Here is a 20,654-nt window from a genome sequence, read left to right on the forward strand (position 1 = left end):
GATCACATCTATGTGAGAGTAGGGTTCAATAATGAGGCATATAGTGCTTACAAGTCACTAGCACACCTGCTCTGGCATTAACATCAGCACAGAAACTGTGTGCCAGGAGCTTCATGGCAGGTGTTTCCCTGTTTTTTTACCCCCAATAATTTATGACGCACAAAACATTGCCTTGGAGAAGCAAAATTTCCACTTTGGCCAGTAATGCTGAAATAAAACCCTAGTTTCAAAAGAGCCTTAAAAACCTTCAAAGAAGTGTAATCAAAATCTACTAAAAACCATGCAGAGAAAATGATGTAGCAACTTGGTCATAATAGTAAAACCAATCTGGGCTTATTTCCACTGCTCTGCAATTTATGTCTTTTTAAAATAAACTTTGAGTTACAGTTCCATAAAAGTATTCGTTTAATCTAACTTAAACTAAAACAAGGCTGAGAAAAGGGAAGCATCAAACTGTTATTACCTAGTATGCTATCGTTTATCACTATGCTGCCTTTGTACCCCACACATCTCGTCACATACCTGTACATGCAGCACAATACCTTCATTCCAGCTGAGAGAGCAGAAATAACCTAAGGGTACAAAGCTTCTGCTAATTACAGTGGATGGGCATACTTTACATAAAATATCTCTGTTTGATCTAACATTATCACTTACAGAGGAGGTTTTCCTTTCACAGCATGAGGATGCAGAATCAGTGTCAAGCGTTATTTTCATCATCATCTCAAGTTGTTGAATTTTAGAGATTAACTTCAAGAAGCACAAAAATATTTGACCAAACTGCAGCGCAGTGGCAGTTTAAGGTTGACAGCAGAGACTGTAAATCAGCTGCATACCCCGGTGTGTATGAGTAGACTTGCTTCATCAATTCTTTACTTTATTACTACTTTTATGTAGGACAGGATAATGTAAGGCTCACATATTTGATTTAAAATGATTTAGATCAATTGTGTAGATAAAATGTTAAGCTTACTGTATGTTAACATTTTTATTTTATCCTATTTTTTCTCTGCATCAGTATATTTATGTATTACGTACCAGAAATATTCTTTCAAGTGGCTAAATTTCAGTTGAGTCAGTATTTGATTAAACAACAGATGCAAAAACAAACACCTACATCATGTGCAGAGCTTTCCTAGCTGTAAAAACAGGACTGTTTAATTAGCTCTCAGTTTGATGTGTTTTGCATTATTATTTCACCTACAGCATTACTGCAGTCCTTTAATGCTAAAGTGCTACTAAATACTGTAGACTGAAACACTGAATGAATCAATGTGTAGAGTAGACTCAGACTAATTAGCTCGTTTCACCTCTTCTGACTCTAATGTTCCAGTCCAATGAACTGTTGCGTTTGACAGGAAACCTATAACACAGCTAAGAGGCCATATGACCAATAGCCTGTGGCTACAAACACTCGGGGACATATGTTACGTAGTTGCAGCCTGAGGGCTAACCTTCATTATAGAACAGAGGCGTATTAATAAAGTTCAATTTATCCACTTTACCTTAAACTATGCAGAAAATATTACAGAACAAGTACAGAACAGTGCTTCACTGTGAATATGAATATATATTTATATATATTAAGCTATACTGAAGTTAGATAAACACATGTAATGTGACATGTTACAAAAACACCTGGTTTCTAATGACACAAATAATTTTATGGAAGGCCATAAAGCTCATCTAAGCATTTGTGAGCCTGTTAACAGCAGATAGTTGATAGTTAAATGCAGAACTTAATGCACATACATGTTTTTTGCCCTTACTTTTTAGAAATAATAAAAGGCAATAATGAAATACGTTGTTTGATCAGCTGGGTATTTGTCCATTTTTACCTGCAGCTTATACTGTAAATGCTTCATATATATATATATATATTTGTTATTATGGATACAGTTGAGATGAAAACAACAAATCAAGCAACTTACTCCCTGACAATTTGTCAAATAACAGCAGAAACGGCCACTAAATTCTGTTTCTTACCACAGGGCAGTTGCTCCAAGGTCCCCAGGGCGCCATGACACAGTCATTGGGGCATGCCAGATAGCAGACCTGGGCTCTCGGTGGCATTTCCTCTTGATCACACAGACTATCCTCCACAGTGCTGTCTTCCCCATTCCCCGTTGTTCCTTTCTTTACACACCTATGAGCGCAGCAGATGCAGCTGTGTAATAAGTCTCTAGGGCCCCAGAAGCACAACTTTTTTTTGAGTTTTAAAACCCATTTCTGAGTTTATGACTCACACTAGATTACATGTTTATATGTTTTTTGGGTCAGGTAAAATTCTCAAGGTAGTTTGTTTTCACTCGAAATATAACTACAGATTTTTCCTCGTTAAAACGGCTTAATTACATTTCAGGAAGAGTAACATATTGTTTGTCAAGATGATATGGAATTGTTGTGCTGCAGCAGAGAGAAAAGATTCCCAGCTGGATGGTTGGCTTCAGTCGGATCTCCTGCTTAAACAAGTCTTTACTAGTGTGAGGTCATTATTTGTATCTCTCAGAAGTGGGTGAATTCATGATAACTGATGAACCAGTGACTGTTACCTCGTTTTACTCGCATAGAAGTAGTGATAATCTAACTTTTAAGTAATTTATTCAATAATGAACTCTAATAGCTCATCATTATCTATTATTAGTAGTCTTTTTTCATTCTTTAAAGGAGTAACAGTTAATCATGTAATAGATCATTCCTGTTACCCTGGTCATTCATTTTACAGTAAGTACTGATATTTTTACATCATTATTGTACATTTATCTAATATGATAAATGTACAAACCTTAAACATTCAATAATTATAGGTAAGGGAATTTAGAACACTTACATACAAAGTACAAACAAAATTTTGCTGACTATTCTCAGAAGAAGAGAATGTACATAAGGTATTGTAAAAACTCTTCTTTTTGAGTGGTTGATTAGCGCAAATTAGTTTCTGTTACTCACACTGAACAAGTCCAGATCAGTTTCTTTGGACACAATAACACAATTGCCCAAATCAGTGTCTATTCTCTCTGACGATGCTTAATCCAACAGCAATGTCAATACTTCACTCTTTTTCTCTGTGGCTTTTTAAAGTAGCACTAAAAGGCAGTGCACAAAAATCTATCGACACTCATTAGGAAGCTGTGGATTGTTTTTGACTGTTTATTTTCCCTTGGCATTGCGAGTGCTGGGGCCAGTGAGAGTGCCAGATTTAGGATCGTTGGCAGTCTTCTCTTTCCATTGTTGCAACGCTAGGCAAGCAGTCTTCTAAACCTAACCTACTCACTGACCTGATCTTGCGGCTTTGGACTCCCTCCCCACAGGCAGGCAGGTCGTCCACAGTGTTGATGGTACAAATGGACCATGGCTCGGCCCTCCACTCGTATTGGCTGCATTCACTGTAGCATGGCAGAGCCTCATACACCTGTATGTACATACACACACATACACAGGAGGAAAAGGACACGTATAATAAACAATAGAAGGAAAGCAACTAAGCATGTGACCTGAAAAACTAGACATGCATACAAATTAACTCATACACACAGTGACCCCACCTGCCCTCCACACACAAGCATGCTACAAAAGGAAGAGTTGGTTGTTACAATTATAGCAAAAATGTAGGAATACTTTTAGTTTTCACACCTAATGAGGTGTCTCTGTAGCAGAAACAGTATCTCACCTGGGTTTTCCTTTGGTAAAGATAGAAAAACACACCGCTTTGAGCTTTCAGGCTTAATTTCTTACATGTGGTAGCATTTACCTTCATGTTTTGTTTATTTTTACCATCAAGCACTTGTGTATTCTTGAGATGTTTTGAAGTCTGCGCCTGAGTTTTATGCCAGTCGATGTTCTTTATATTTTAGAGCATAAATGAGGCTTAAACATAATTAAAAGTTGACAAAATAATACAAATTGTGAGGACAGTCAGAGTAGCTAGAGAAAATGAAGGCTGTACTACAGAGAGGTGCTGAAAGACGTTTTATATACAGCTATAGATGAAAAGTCTTTTTTCCACACTAAAATAAACCTGCGCGTGAAATGGAGAGAACAGCATGGGGTGCGTAAAACGACAATGAGCATGGCAACGGGCCCTTCAGCTGATGATGTAATTGGCTCGCTTTTGAGGCTATTCACTTTTCTCCACTCAGCCACTGAATCTGGCATGTCTGTTGAACCAAGGGAGCAGCCAGCACAATGCTCCTGTAAACACATGTTTACTCTCAATCTATGTAACTGTCTGCCACAGTTAAAGGTGCACTCTTGAGGACAATTTGTGGAGAAAGCTATGACAAGCTGTAATGGGTGTCACCGTGGTGTGTGCGCTCACGAGTGTGTGTGTGCTGAGATAGAGACAGGGAATGATTCTCGAGTATTCCCTCCCCTGTGGGCCACACAGATGCCTATTACACACGTCATCATCTCCCATCTGTCCCTGCAGATGCCCCTAGCTTGGTAAACTGGCAACTGTTCTTCTCACACATGCTCCGCTACTACTGCAGAAACACAGCACCAGCTGAAGGGCTAATTTTTATCACCCAAAGAGTGATTTTTAAGCCATTTTCCTCAATTGCTACACTATTTATTCATCACTGATCCCAAACTTTTCAACCCGGGCTGGAGCGTCTCAGTTCAGGTTCACACAGGGAGTAAATTGCAGTTTAAAGCAGGTGCAGCGCAACAAAGAATAGGAACAGCCTCGCCTTTTTAGAGCGTATTGCTCATTCATATACATTCATACAGCACTCTGTTCTGTAATTCCCCCCCCCACATGATTTCACACCAATGGCTAATTTAGAGTCAGTCAATAACTTTACATGTATGTCTTTGGACTGTGGGAAGATGCTATAGTACCAATAGGAAACCCACAGAGGAACAGAAAGAACATGTAAACTCCACACACACAGGCCCCAGACGACCGTGGGATTCAAACCAATCACTCCTGATATGTGGTTCCAATGCAAACCACTCCACCTTTCGAGTACAACTTTTGTCACACACACTTCATTACAGACGAAAGACAAACAGGCGGCTCTTTTATTCCTTTTAAAAGACTCCTAAAATCATTTTTTTTAAAGATTAACAATACAATAATATCATCTGACTCAATTTCTTTTTAGAACACTTTAAAAAACTGTTCACGATATAATGAAGCCCTGACATCTTGGCAGTGTGAATTTCTCCAGTTAAAAAGCAGATGATGTATCCTCTAAATGCACTTCGGATAAATTACTTCTGTTCGTGTTGCACTCGCACCAATCAAACTATTGTTCTTTCTCTCGGCCGAAGGGCTAGAAAGGTCAGAAGTATATGTGACTTGGACAGATCCGGCATGCATTCTGTCTTCATTAGCTAAAGCAGAGTATACGTACAGAATGAATAGCACTGACCTGAGCCTGCGTGGATGTCCATATTAGCAGTGCATGACAAGCCAGAAGTTGGGGCAGGGGAGAGAAGAACAATGATATGATCATTAGTATAGATTTTGCCTGCAGTGACAGAAATGTATAGTTCTGCGTAAATTTGAAAAACTGCATTCTCCTCGGTGTTTCATTAATGAGGGTAAAGGATGATTAGGTACTTTATCATCTACAGTGAATCTAGGCGTCCCGGATAGTTTGCCAAACTGAATGACTAAAAATGCTGAGAGAGTTTTTAAAATGCTGCAGTTGGTTGTAACAGCTGTGCTCTGGCCAGACCTGCAGCTGAAGGCAACTCCAAGGAATTAATTTGTCTGGAGATGGTGAGCGGGAAGTCCGCGTGAATAAGCATATGCTCAGAGAGGCTGTGTGCTCTGTATCTAAACAAGGTTACTGAATATAAAGTGTTATCTCACTGACAAGTTTCTGTTTGGGTAATTCTGAATGAGTTTAATTAAAACATTCGAATAAAATACACAGCTTTAGATTTAAACATATAGTATATTCATTCAAAATGAATATTAACTAGACTTGTAATGCTTTTTTAAGCCAAATGATTCTTGAGATGGCAAATGTACCACTGCACAGTCATGGTACAAAGATTATATATTGTACCTTCTTTCAGTTATATGGCTTTAAATATTAAAAACAAATAACAGAAGTTGGTTGATCAGACAAGGTCTTAAAATTTGGTAAAAGCAACCTTAAATGAAGAGCAACATATGTCATATTACGCAGTGTCATTACTTATTAAACAAAAACTAAAATGCAATGTCTGAAAAACGATGTACACCCTTACTGCTTCCATTGGAAGAAGGTAAGAAGTAGTCAGATGTTGTTAATCAAATGCACTTGATTACTTGACAATCAGCCCACGCAAACACGTCTATATAAGCGGACATTTAGCACTTTGCTGGTCTGAAGCATTCAGGTGTGTGTTAACACCGTGCCGAGGAGGAAAGACATCAGCAATAATCTTAAAGAAGCATTTGCTGCTGCCCATCAATTTGAGAACTGTTGTAAGGACATTTAAACAATTTCTCCATCCTCCCACAGTGGCAAAGACAACTCACAAGTAGAAAACATTCAAGACAGCTGCCAGACTTCCTAGGAGTGGATGTCCCACCAAGTCCACTTCAAGTCAGGCTATGTGCCATAAAAGCAGAAATTGTGGCAATTTGCTGCCCTGGGGCATTCAGATGTGCCATAACACAATGCCACAATCTTTCCAGGAATCTCAAATTCACCGAAAGGTCAGACTGTGAAATGTTGAGAGGAACCGCAAAAAACCAAAGCGCTACATCTCAGACTGTAGAGGCCTCAGTCAGCATTAAATGTCCATGACAGTACAATTATAAAAAGACTGAAAAAGTAGGGCTTGTTTGTGAGTGTTGTCATGAGAAATCCTCTTTTCTCTAAAAAGAACAAGGCTTAGCTTTGCAAAGTTGCATCAGAACAAACCACAAGACTTCTGGAATAATGTCTTTAGCCATTATGCACACAGCATCGCAACATAAAACACCCCATACTAGCCGTCAAGCACAGTGGTGAAGGCGTGACATTTGGTCATGTTTTGCAGCCACAGAACCTGAGCACGTTGCGTTCATTGACCCAACCATGATCTCCTCTTATACCAAAGTATTCTATTCTACAGTCAAATGAGAGCTTATCTGTATGACAGCTAAGTCTTGGCTGGGTTATGTAACAGGACAATGATCCCAAGCATACCACCAAATCCACAACAGAATGACTGAAAAACAAATTAATCAAGGTCTTGCAGTAGCTCAGTCAAAGTCCAGACCTCAACTTCATAGAAATGCTGTTGTGGAACCTTGAGCTATGCAAAAATGAAAGCCCACAAGCCTCAATGAACTGAAAGAAAGGTATAAAGAAGAATGGGCCAAAATGTGAGAAATTGACAAAATCACAGAAAATGACTACATGCTATTGCTGCTAAAGGTTCTTCTAAAAGCTACTGCATCATAGGGTGCACTTAGATTGTTTTTCTTTTGGTAAATAAGTAAAGAAAAGATGGAAACTGTTGTGTGTTATTTTATACCTGAGGTGTTTTAGAAGCTCTTAAGGCTCAGAAGGGCTCTTTTTCCCCCCGATTATCATATCACCATACGTAAAACCTTGGAATTAAAAAAGGTTTAATTTCTTTTGACTGTATATTCTTGTGCTGATAAATCCCCATTAATGCCAATGCAGCAAGTTTTTCCTTGTCATTTTGAATCATTCTTTCATTTATGCCTTTTTCCCACTTGAATTGCATCAGAATAAATAAAAATATTTAGCAGTGAATATAAAGTCCCATATTTACAGAGGAAAAAACAATCTACTTGCAAGACATGGAAATAAAACTCCATGGCTTCGCTAGATGCTAATTTGTACATGGCTCCTGCCCAAAAAACAAATACACACATACCTACTGTACTCTAGAAGTTTACCCAGTGATGCGCAAGTGCACATAAAAAGACAACACACCTATACACAATCAGATAGATAAAAGACCAACACAAAAGGACTTGAAGCACCAGCAGGCCCTTCTGCAGGGATGGCATTTTATTGTAAACAGAGAGAAAATGGAACACGAAGCCTTGATGCTGAGCAATCTATTCTATAAACCTCTTTCATAGTGTCACTGTGTGCCTCCAACTTCAAATAGACTCTGCAATTATTGTCAGTAGGCCCATGGATGAGCTAAAAAACAATGGCACCACTGAGAAACACAGTAGGATCTATTCTGGGGTGATGATGACCTCTAAAATACACTCATGAGATGATAACTTAAAATGTGCCAAAATACAGTATAATAGAGCCTTGCTTTTGAAGACGTCAATTTGGGATTTTTCAGAAGAGAAATACAACACTGCTGAATGAAAATACAAACAAACTGATTTAAGATGACAGAAGATGAAGCTGGGATAGGAAAAGAACAGAACCAGAGGTGGCAAAAGTACAGACTTCTTGTACTTAAGTAGATACCTGGTTAAAAAATATTGCAGTAATAGTTGCAGTGCTGAAGCAAGTTTTTTACTCAAGTTAAAGGAGAAAAGTACAGGCTGTTAAATGTACTCAAAGAAAGTAAAAAGTTACTCTTTGAAGTATGATTCTACTAACTATTTTTGTGCAAAGGCAACAGAACCTTGTGCTATTTAAATAAATAACTAGTTTCTGTTGTCTACATTAACTCAACACCTAAACAGTAAAATGAGTCAGGAGATACCGGGGGATTCAGCAAGTGAGCTTCAGTAGGTTTTCTTATGTGATCTGCAGACCTGCTGCTCTTCGTGGATTTACACAACTGAATTCAACAAGATGTCAGTACTTTCACAAGCTATGGTGGCTGATGTTGATCCCCTAACATTGACACTATGCTGTTTATACTGGTTTTACACCAGACAGACTTATAACACTTTAATAAATTAATAGATAGATTAATAAACTGAATTCCAAATTTATACTGAGTCACAGCCATTCTGTGAATGTACTCTTTCAACACGCTATACTGTATAGCCATGTATAGTAGCCACAATAGAAGAGCATTGTTTAAGCATTGTTTAAACCACTGTAGTTGTTTTATGTTGCGAGCATCACAAAAGCACATGGCCGACAGAGACCTGACCGTAGCTGCACTTAATTTTAACAGTTGGTCATTGACCATTGAGTTGGTTCTTATTATCCTCACCCTCTCTCTCTCTCTCTCTCTCTCTCTCTCTCTCTCATAACTGTCTTCCAATTAGTTTTCTTACTATCAAACACTTTCATGAACCAAAGCCTTTACAAGATTTACAGTCTGTCTAACATCCCCTTTGGACCCACTGCTGTGTTGGCTCTACTGCAGGGCAACGCCGTGACTTTCTGTAATTACACAAATTGATTGGCAATCATGCTTTGAAATAATCTCCTTTTCTCATTTATTTTGTAATCTATTACAAGAACCTAGCTCACCAAGACAGGAATACATTAGCAGAGACATTTTGCAAGTACTTAACCTTGCACCATAATAATAGATGTGGTCAAATATCTTTTTCCACATACAAGAGCCTCAGCATCCGCCCTTGTCTTTTGCAATTTATATCACTAGTGTATGTGAAGAAATTCTGTTTCAAATAAAAGAGTCCAACTGTAAACACTTCTGAAGCCATACATTGAGCTAAAAAGGACAAGTTCACACTGACTGTGGTGTTTAACCTTATCTATAACTTCTGCATATATACAAAACTAGGAATATGTCTAAAAATTCACGTAATATGAGAATATGTGTATGTATATGGGAAATTTGACAAATAATTTGCAGACAGTAACCAAAACAGATGTGCATAAGCACCAGTCTCAGAGATCCCATGTGGGAGCAATGGCCATTCTTTCAGGATTTGTGGTCTGGCCAGCTGATGTCAGAACAAAGACCCATCCCTGTTTTGTCTGGCGGTCGTGGCATACAAATTTTTAAAAAGAGGTTGGTCAGTGGTTTTGAGGTTTCATTCCATTAACTAACAAAGGAACTACAAAAAGAAAACAATTCATTATTTATTATTATCTTTTCTCTATAACTTGCTTTGGACATGACAGCGGTTCTACCATGAGCTTCTTGTTCACTGCTGCATTTCCATTGCTTATAACACAAAAAACTTGCTACATAATTCCCATGCTCCGTTGTTGTGTACGCAGCTGAAATGCCATGGATGATTCCAGGATGTGTGAGGGTAGTGGCTGGCTTCTGAAAAACATGACCTTTCTGCAGTATTTCCCATAAATATTGTAATTTCCTTCTATGTGAACTTTTCTTCTTCCACTTTCACCCATTAGTCACAAAAATACTACATCAAATAACAGTGCAAGAAAATAATTTATCTCACTACTGGGCATATTCCTCACAGTTTTGAAATGTTTATTAGTGCAAAATGGCTTTAGGAAGCTCAAAGAAACACACTGGAGGTGTGACAATGTGACAGCAACACCCTGTGAAGCTAAAGTAAAAGAAACACCTGGAAGTGCAGTGCTTAGCACCGTCACTTCACAGCCTTTGCCTGGTTGTCGCTGGATACTAACAGTTGTTAGGTTATTTAATTGGTACAGCTAACCTTTTTTATAACCCCATTTCTGAAAAGGTGTGTAAATATTGTGTAAAATTAAAAAAAACAAAAACATAATGCAATGGTCTACATATCTTATAGATTCAATAGAACATTTTAACATACCAATAGTTCAAACAAAATGTACCACTTGGGGAAAAAAAGATGCAGTATGATGTCTGGCATTGTCTCGCAAGGTCTTCTAAAAAAAGATGCGTACAGCATTGATGGTGCTTGTCCGGATGTTCTGGGTATGAGCTCCTCAGGCACTTGTGCACCCCAAACTGGCTTTTGAACCCAGCATTGATAACAAGCTGGTTGGGCCCACTTACCAATAACTTCCTGAGAACTCAGGAAAAAAGTATCTTTCAGATTAACTTTTTTTGTGATTTCTTTTTGGAGCCAAACAAGGTCACCCAAACACATGAAATATCATTGGAAAGGCCACAGTCGTGATGTGTTAAATAGGGGACTATTTAGCACATCAGGACTTAGTGGGGAAACTCAAATAATTCAAAAGATATAGACCAAAAAGAAATGTCCATTACAGCAGACATAAATGAATAGGCTCGGTCTCAGGAGGGTAGTCCGAAGGACATAGTGTCCATCCATGTTTTACAAAAAGAATTTCAAATTTTAATTTGTGTGACAACAACATTTAACTTTTCCTCAGTCCATTTTTAAGGCGCTTAGGCCATGGACGACAGCAACATTTCTCTATCATGCTCACATAATGCTCCTTTGTATGATAGCACTTTCACCTGCATTTGTGGCACAGTGAACCTTTATTGACCTGTTGCAAATGAACCTAACTATTTACTACTAACTACTTCCTCTTTAGTTCCACTTACTTTCCCAGCCTTTTATTGGCCGTCCCAACTTTTTTGAGATGTGTTGCTGCAATCAAATTAAAAATGATTTTTTTTCTTCAGATTTTTCATGAATTGTATCAGTTAAAGAATTGATATAGGGGTTTATGAGATTTGCAAGTCATTGTATTTTTATTTTAATTTACATTTCACACAGTGTCCCAACTTTCAATTTGCTTTTGATCATCTGGTTGGCTAGAGACTTTCGAAGGGCTTTAAAATGTAGCCTGTTTGAGAATAATGGCAGCACTTCAAACTTTCTTAACAAATACGCAGGGTCTGGCTTACAGGGGGAGAATATCATTTACCCAAGCAATGCCCTTAGTTAATTACACCTCAATGGTCATCAGAAGCTCCATCAGAATATGACTACAAAAGTCTGTCTTTCTAATGAAGCCAATGATGAGTTCACCATCTGGCTGCAGCCAGGTAAGCACAAGATATCTAACATTAATCCTGCAGTTTGGGATCCATCCATTCCCTTGAGTTGCTATGGGCTGTGTTTGATTTTCAACAGAAGGATGAACGAGACTTGACTGAGGAAAATTAACTGTATACACTAATGATTCCAACAGAACGGGGTGTACCCATACACTGCATATAAAAATGAATGTAGGTTTTAGAGGTTTTAGAGTCACACTGTGAAACTTTGGTTCTCTTTAACCTTTTAAAAACATTCTTGATTTGCCTATGATCTCAACGACTAGTTTGAAATTTTATTCAATACAGGGCATTCATTTTGTCAGCTGTAATCAAAAGGACAATACAGCAGGGTATGCTTTAGGCCAGAATAATTTGCGACTGATGGGTCACTACAATGTCATCATGCAGTGTGCCTCGGTTCATCATACATAGAATTAAAAAAAAAAAGACAATAGCTTTCTGTAAATGCTCAACTCAAGCATGTTCTATTTTCATTTCATAGTCTATATTAAATCTTTGGTGCAAGAGAATCGCTGTGTGTGAATGATATAATATAATAATATTCTAAATAAACTTCATGCAGTGATAAGATGAAAATGAGTAACACCACCATACTGGCAAGGATAGATGCACATAGTATATGCCACAATAATATAAACACTCTCAACAAATTATTTACAGAAGTATGGAAATTACCAACATGACACACTCATAACTATAACATAACACCTGTCACGGCGATGAAGAGAGTCCCTAAGAACATTTACGACAAAGCAGAACAGCTAGTAACATCAAAGCAGCAGCTATCAATTTATTCACAGAGCCCGAAAAGTAAAATGCCTGAAAGTACAAACAATCAAGTGCTTTTACGGTAAGCATAGCCGATGCTGTACTTGCCAAATCTCAAATTTGCACTTGAATAAGGTAAGCAAAGCAGCTTATATTACTGAATAATGTCGCAATAATTGTGTACTTAGGGCTTTATTTTTGCTGCACTGTGAACAGTCATTATTGAAGATTTTCGAAACAACAAGACAGGGGTGCCTCTGTTACGGTAGGTCATACAATCTGGCATACAAAGAGCTCTCAAAAGCACTTATAGGTCGACACAGTACGTAGAAAATATTGCATATAATGGCTGATACAGTGTCTGTCACCACTGCACCCCTATTTACTCTGGGGAAGTACAACGGCCCACTTGTGTGTCTTCAGTACAAGCCAAGGTTCCTGCAAGATTTATCATATCAATATTGATTCATGGTACTTTTCACAACAGTACAAAGTGGTGACATATTACTGCCAAAAGCAGGTATAACCTTTGTTTTCAAAGTTCCGTGCCCTGGATGAGCATATGCACACAGTCTGCACAAAAATAATTAAATATTTGCTTATGGCTTCAATTTGCCTTCTGCTCAGTACATTGTACCACTACATCTTACATGCTGTGTAAACTGTTTTGCTCATTATATTTGTTGTGCAACCTTATTTGATGTGCAAATGAAGACAGACTTGTTTTATAAAATAAAACAAAAATATGTTAGACTATAAGATATATAACATTTCCTATTCGTCATATTAAAAACATTTTTCGTTATGCGGTTATCCTGAAGCAAAGGACATGATGACTCACAGCTGCTGGCTGTCACAGTAACATGAAAGGCTTTCTAGCTTGAGAATTTTTCAGGAAAAAAAATGACATTCTGAGATGACTGAATCTGACCTGACAAACCCAGCTAAAATGGCTAAAGGCATTACGGGCAAGTTTTGGCTGCTTGTGGAAGATGTATATCCAACACTGCTCGCAGAGTTGTGCATTCCCAACGTCATATGAACATGATGTGGCTCTCTCATCTCTGGGATATATGAAAGCAACTGTCTGTCAGTGTAGTAACCCCCGTGGGTTCTGCTCCCTTCACGCATCAGTATGCAACAACTGCCTCACGTTAAAAAGCTTGCATTTTTCTATTGGTTACTCCATAACTGTAAGATAAATAACAGTAATATATTATTATTAATTTTAAAACATAATTTATCAAAAAAAATAAACGATGGATGGGTAGATGGAATTCATATTAATTGTATTCAACTAGATGTGTATATATCTATAGCTAAAGACCACGTGTTGGTTTTATTCCTTGGGCAGAATCCTACAATTAGGTCCATAAAATTTGTGCTAAGAAATATAATTTTTTTTATATTTTGCCTCAGCACACCACTGCAGTTAAGTTGAAGGAATTACAGCCATTTTTATACGTAGGCCCTCATTTTCAAAGGCTCAAAAGTATCTTGACAATGAACTGAAATGACCAGGTTTAGGTGTGGGCAAATCGATAATCTGGTGCATTCTTAAAACAGGGAATGCACTGGCTAGCTTAACAACATCAAAAGGACTCCAGAAACATGGAATGCTAAAATGTATTGTTTCCAAGTCTTGTTTATAACTAAGAACACTCCAGAGGAAGTAGGTATATTATTATAAAAGTCTGCAATGTGGATGCGATGGCAAAATGCAGACCACTGGTTACACTAAAGAATAGGAAGCCAGGCTTTTTCAGAAATTTTCTGCAACCCCAGAAAACATTGAAAAGTCCTGGAAAACAAAAACAATCTTTGAAAACTCTTTGGACAGATCAAAACAAGATAAACTTGTACCAGAATGATAGGAATGAGAATGTTTTCAGAAGAGAAGGAACACCTTATGAGCTGAAATATATTCCATCATCTGGCAAACATAGTGGAGACAGTATAAGCATGTGTGTCTGCTAGTGGAACTGGACCAGTAGTATTCTTGATAATGTGACTGCATAAAGAAGTAGCAGGATGAATTCTTATGTGTACGAGGCTGTTCATTCAGATTCAGTGAATTGAAGGTTCTTTACAATGAAAATGGGTAACGACTCAAAAAACAAAACACAGCCAAACAACCCAACAGTTTCTAAAAGCAACTGTCAACATATTTAGCTAGCTTCAGCAGACAATGTGTGTTGGTAAGAATGTTAGATTCGATGTGTAGGTTGAACAGTATTTTATTTAATCTGGCTAGCAGGAGAACAGCACACAATGCAGGCTCTAAGGTAGGTAAAACTCCCAGAACTCCAATTTCCCAGCAAACATATGCAGACTCAATTATTTTTTAAACTTGTTTATAACTTCAGTTTTGGCATAGAGCCAGTAATAACGGTCACATGTTCATGAAGTGTGATTAGCTAATCCTCACAACTTTAACGGGACCGTGGTTTAGGTCGAATTGTATAATGCATGAACAACAGACACATCTTTTAATCATTTACTAAGTGAACAGAGTTAATTATCCTTTCAAAATAAGATTTTAAATCTGTAGAGAAAATCTGATAAACTAAAATACTTGAAGCCAATTACACCAAATGTACTAAAGATTTATCAACAAGAGCTAAGCCATGAGGGAAGACTAGATAAATATCAAAAACAAGTGCTGACAAGACTAGTAGAAATTTAATCCTGCAACAGCCAACAGCATCAAACATTTACATGTGTTACTGAAAAAACAGTGAGCTTGGGTATCATAAACAGCAGCACCATTAGAGCTTAGCTTGGCAGCAATACCAGCAGACACCATGACATTTCTCATCAGTAAATGTGTGGTTGAGATAAAAAACAAATTGTCAGTAAATTAAGGCCTATTTAAAACCGTGTGTCACCATTTTCATTTTCTTTTCTCTAAAGCAAGACACTGTTACCCAGTAGGATCAGCAGCCCCGTAGCTTACCGACAAATACATAAACACCCATGTGAACAGAGCCAAGAGATCAAGCAATGGCCAAGAAAGCACAACATACCTTATTTTGACTCTGTCAAAACAAAACAGAGTCTGGGAAATAACTGTTGACTGTTGTATTGTATATAGGATATGGTGGGTAAAATCTTAATCATTTACATCTACATATCATTTACATATACTTATAATTAAAATTCTGTCTTACCTTTTAAAAAAGTGGCATAGATTTTTAAAATAATTGAGGAATTTCTTTTGAGACTTTAAAACAACTGTGATGTTTGATGCATGCAACAAGCCCTATTCCCCTATCCTTCACACTGACATTCATACAGCACCTGCTGCATACATACAAGGCTTTCTCTCTAATAGACACAGTCACCCACATGGATTGATGCATCGGTGCAGTCTGGTGACAGAATAAGCCCAAGATTGAACCGCTGACAACTATTGAACTGTTTCCAATTCACTACAAAAACAACACTGTTTGTAAAAACGTATAAATTAAATATAATTATTCATTCTTATAGACGGGATAGATGAAGCATCATCATTTGAGAAATGGAAGGCAATTTTATTAATTTTACATCTTGCTTGTTGTTCACCAAAAAATTCTTAAAACAGCATCCACAGACAAACCGCTTAGCACACATAGTGCATGCAGTGTAGACCCCAAGGCCTTAACAGAATGAAGACATGTGTTATATGGAAAGTGAATATAGTACGTGATGTCTCAGCATTTGGTGGTAAACAGTTGGAGTTTTGATGAAATTCAGATATCTCTAGTAATTATAGATCCAATTTGTGTTTGCCTTGGAGCTCAGCTTTGACATCTGTGAGCTCTCAGTGGCTATCTCTCAGGGCATCTTGTGTTTAGCAGTATGCTACAAATAGTGGTACTCTTACATCAATGAGAAGGGGTTCATGATTTCATTAGAAAGGTTTTTGGGTGAATTTATAATTATGTTTAAAAATGTGGGATATACAGTGGTGTGAAAAAGTGTTTGCCCCCTTCCTGATTTCTTACTTTTTTTGTATGATTGTCACACTTAAATGTTTCAGATCACCAAACTAATTAAAATATTAGAAAAAGATCCCCAAAAGTTGATTCTGTTCATCTGGTTTTCAGTTTTCAGTGAGAGAAACATTTCGTCACTCATCCAAATGACTTCTGCAGTCTCAGTTGAATGCAGGTTTCCCCAACCTTATAAACAATTCTTTTGTACAATGACTGAAACTAGCATCACTGACAAGATCTTCAGTGGTGCCTTCCTGCAGAAGGCACAGAGTCAGCTGCTCAATGAACAGGTGAGACAACATTTTTTTTTACCATTGATGTGCTAAAATCAAAAGAGGCGCGGATCTGACAGAGACTTACAATGTTTCCAGATGAGAATACTCTTCAAAAGGTGTTTGACTTCACTAAGAAGGCTCGTCTAGCACAGCATGAAAGTCTAAGACCAGGCAACAAAGGAAGTTTGACCCACTTGTTGTGCGTTGGAAACACCAGCAAAATACGGAAATTCTAAGCGTCCAGACGAGAGAAGGATGCCGCACCGAGGATGTGGACAAGTGGGTAAAAGATTTGTCTGACAGACAATTCATCCAAGCAAAGAAAAACATCCTTGCAAAAGGGTTGCTGTGACACAGAGAAAAATCCCGCTAGTAGAACTGATCACAGCCACAGAAACTGCATTGCTGAGACAGGCTGAAACTTTCATCTGCAGCTGCTCTGCTTCCACATCTGCAATGTTGTTGTTTCGAATTGCTAAGCCCCCAGTCTATTTACACCTAGAGGCCAGTGCCCACTCTTTCATCTTTTGCCATATTACAATGCTGTGATTGCAGCCATTCCCCAACTGTTTGGAATGGTACTCATGGCCATTGATCAATTGTCAGTGATCAATGAGCTTTGATCAGTGGTTGTTGATCAATGGTCATGACAGTTTGCATATTAGTGGCCACGTGTAAAAAAAGGGATTGCTCCCTAAACCTAATAACTGGTCGGGCCACCCTTAACAGCAGCAAGCATTTGCAATAACTCTCAATGAGACTTTTACAGCACTGTGGAACAATTTGTTCCACTCATCTTTGCAGAATTGTTGTAATTCAGCCATATTGGAAGGTTCTCGATCGGATTCAGCTTAGGTCACTCCAAAGTCTCCATTTTGTTTCTTCTAAGCCATTCAGAGATAGACTCACTGGTGTGTTTTGGTCCTACTGCAGAACCCATGTGCCCTTCAGCTTGAGGTCACAAACAGATGGGCGGACATTCTCCTTCAGGATGTTTGGGTAGAAAGCAGAATTCATGTTTCCATGTACCACAGCAAGTCTTCCAGATTCTGAGGCAGCAAAACAGCCCCGGACCATCACACTACCACCACCATATTTTAGTGTTTGTATGATGTTCCTTTTCTGAAATGTTGTGTTACTCATAACACCAGATGTAATGGGGCAGTCCCTTGCCCAGTCTCTTTCTTATGTTGGAGTCATGAACACTGACCCTAACTGAGACAAGTGAGGTCTGCAGTTCTTTAGATGTTGTTCTGTTCTTCTGTGACCTTCTAAATAAGTCATTGATGCACTTTTGGGGTAATTTTAGTAGGCTGGCCACTCCTATGAAAGTTCATCACTTTTCCTGGTTTCTCCATGTGTGGATAATGGCTCTCACCATTGTTCATTGGAGTCCCAATCCCCTAGGAATGGCTTTTTTTTAACCCTTTCCAGACTGATAGATGTCAATGACTTTGTTTCTCAGCTGTTTCTTTGGATTGTGGCATGTTGTGTTGCTTTTTGAGATTTTTTAACCCGCATCAGTTTTTCAGATAACTTCTATTTAACTGACTTCTTCATTCAGCAGGTCTGGCAGTAAGTAATCAGTCCTTGGTGTGGCAGTGAAACTGATGTCAGGTTTATAAAAATGTGGTCAATCACTGTTAATTCATGATTTAACAACGTGGGGGTGATCACATTTTCACATAGGGCCATGTAGGTCAGGATTTTCTTTCCCCTTAATAAACACCATTTAGAATCTGCATTTTGTGTTTACCTGTTTTATCTTTGTCTAATATTTAAATTTGTTTGATGATCTGAAAGATTTAATTGTGACAAACATACAAAGAAATAAGAAATCAGGAAGGGGGCAAACACTTTTTCACACCACTGTATATACCTGTACTCCACAATTAAAAATAAGGGTATATATGAGACACTTATCATGATGGGGAACCCATACTAACTGTAATGAAAATGAACCAATAAACATCATATGTATGCGACTTTAAAATCTCTCCTAATTTAAAGCTCCCCCTCTTGTTTCTCCTATTTTCATAGCTGACAATATGTCGAGGCTTCAAGATGGAACTTATTTCAAGAAAATGAGAAAGACAGCCATGTATTGCCAGTGGTGACTTCACTTCAGTCTATGGCCAGGCACCCTTGACAGCAGTCATGTGTTTCCTGATGCAATGTTTAAAAAAAAATACTGTCAGTTCTGTATTTATAACTCCACATTCTTTGAGAAAAGTCACAAACACATAGTGTATTTCAAGGAGACATTATATATATATATATATATATATATATATATATATATATATATATATATATATATATATATATACACACATTTATATAATACCATATTTTGCATGGCAAAAAGTTACACAAGCTATGTTGACAATGTAAAAACGAATTTTTTCTTGTTTGTGGTCATTTCTAAAACACCGGTTCATGATAACTGTTATCAAAAATGAAGGTTGGCTATGGTTTAAAACAATAACGTCAACAAAAGATTTTAGATATGTACTTCATTACAGTATACATGATATTTGGTTGGAGGCCTTTTGGCATAGATTTGGCAAGGTAGTTAAATTTTGGCAGATATTGACAGCATCTTGCAGTTGCTACAGATTTGCTGGTTTCACATTTATGATGTGATTCTCCTGTTCTCCTGGTGTAGCCACTACCAGCTCCACCATCATCATTAAGTTTGCTGACGACACCGTCGTGGTGGGCCTGATCTCTGATAACAACGAGACGGCCTACCTGAAGGAGATTAGGAATCTGGAGAACTGGTGCCAGAGAACAACCTCCTTCTAAACGTCAGTAAGACAAAGGAGTTGATAGTGGACTTCAGCACTAAGCAGGAGAGGAACTACCAGACCCCCGTCATCAACGAGTGCCCAGTGGAGAGAGTGGACAGCTTCAAATACCTCGGCGTTCACATCACGCAGGACCCGTCTTGGTCCTGTCACATCAACACTGTGGTGAAAAAGGCCCGACAGCATCTTTACCACCTCAGACGCTTGAGAGACTTCCAACTGCCCTCCAAGGTGCTCAGGAACTTTTACTCGTGCACCATAGAGAGCATCCTGACGGGAAACATCTTAACCTGGTTCAGGAACAGCACCATGCAGGACAGACGAGCTCTACAGAGGGTTGTGCGATCAGCTGAGCGCACCATCCGCTCCGAGCTCCCTGACCTGCACTCAATCTACAGCAGGCGATGCTGGACCAAGGCCAGGAAGATCGTGAAGGACCTCAGCCATCCCAACAACAGACTGTTCTCTCTGCTGAGGTCAGGAAAGCGATTCCGCTCCCTGAAGACCAACACAGAGAGACTGAGGAGGAGCTATAAATATATATTTATATTTATATTTCTTCATACATCCTTATATATTTCTATACTGTGTATTTGTGTATTGTGTATTTTGTTGTACAGTTATTTTATTTTCAACTTTAATTTATATATTTTATCTTATTCTTTCCCAGTTAAATTTACCCTTCATTCTAATTTGTTGTTGTACAGTTGTTTCATTTTTAACTTCAATTTTTATATTTTATTTTATTCCTTCCTAGTTAAATTGACCCTTTTTAATTTTCATATTTATTTCCTATCTTATTCATAGCCTTTTTTTCTGTTTCTGTAGGTCACGAGCAATTGTGTAAGCATTTCACTGCATATCATACTGTGTATGACTGTGTATGTGACAAATAAAATTTGAATTTGAATTTGAATATTCCACCACATCCCAGAGACACTCTATTGGATTGACATCTGGTGACTCCGGAGGTCAATTGAATACAGTGAACACAAAGACATGATCCATAGCCTATGGTTTGT

At 38.1% G+C, this 20,654-nt stretch overlaps 1 protein-coding gene across 1 annotated transcript in view; it reads right to left on the minus strand.

Moving 5' to 3' along the window:
* Positions 1 to 20,654, minus strand: part of thsd7ba (thrombospondin, type I, domain containing 7Ba) — a 184,601-nt gene that overhangs the window by 28,895 nt on the left and 135,052 nt on the right. Inside the window, exons 16-17 of the mRNA XM_080903581.1 lie at positions 3,279 to 3,412; positions 1,987 to 2,146 (exon numbers count right to left, since the gene is read on the minus strand). Coding sequence (XP_080759707.1) covers positions 1,987 to 2,146; positions 3,279 to 3,412 — 294 coding nt within the window. The remainder of the gene's footprint in view (positions 1 to 1,986; positions 2,147 to 3,278; positions 3,413 to 20,654) is intronic.

The sequence above is a fragment of the Rhamphochromis sp. 'chilingali' genome (assembly GCF_963969265.1).
Source record: "Rhamphochromis sp. 'chilingali' genome assembly, chromosome: 14".
Lineage (NCBI taxonomy): Eukaryota > Metazoa > Chordata > Actinopteri > Cichliformes > Cichlidae > Rhamphochromis > Rhamphochromis sp. 'chilingali'.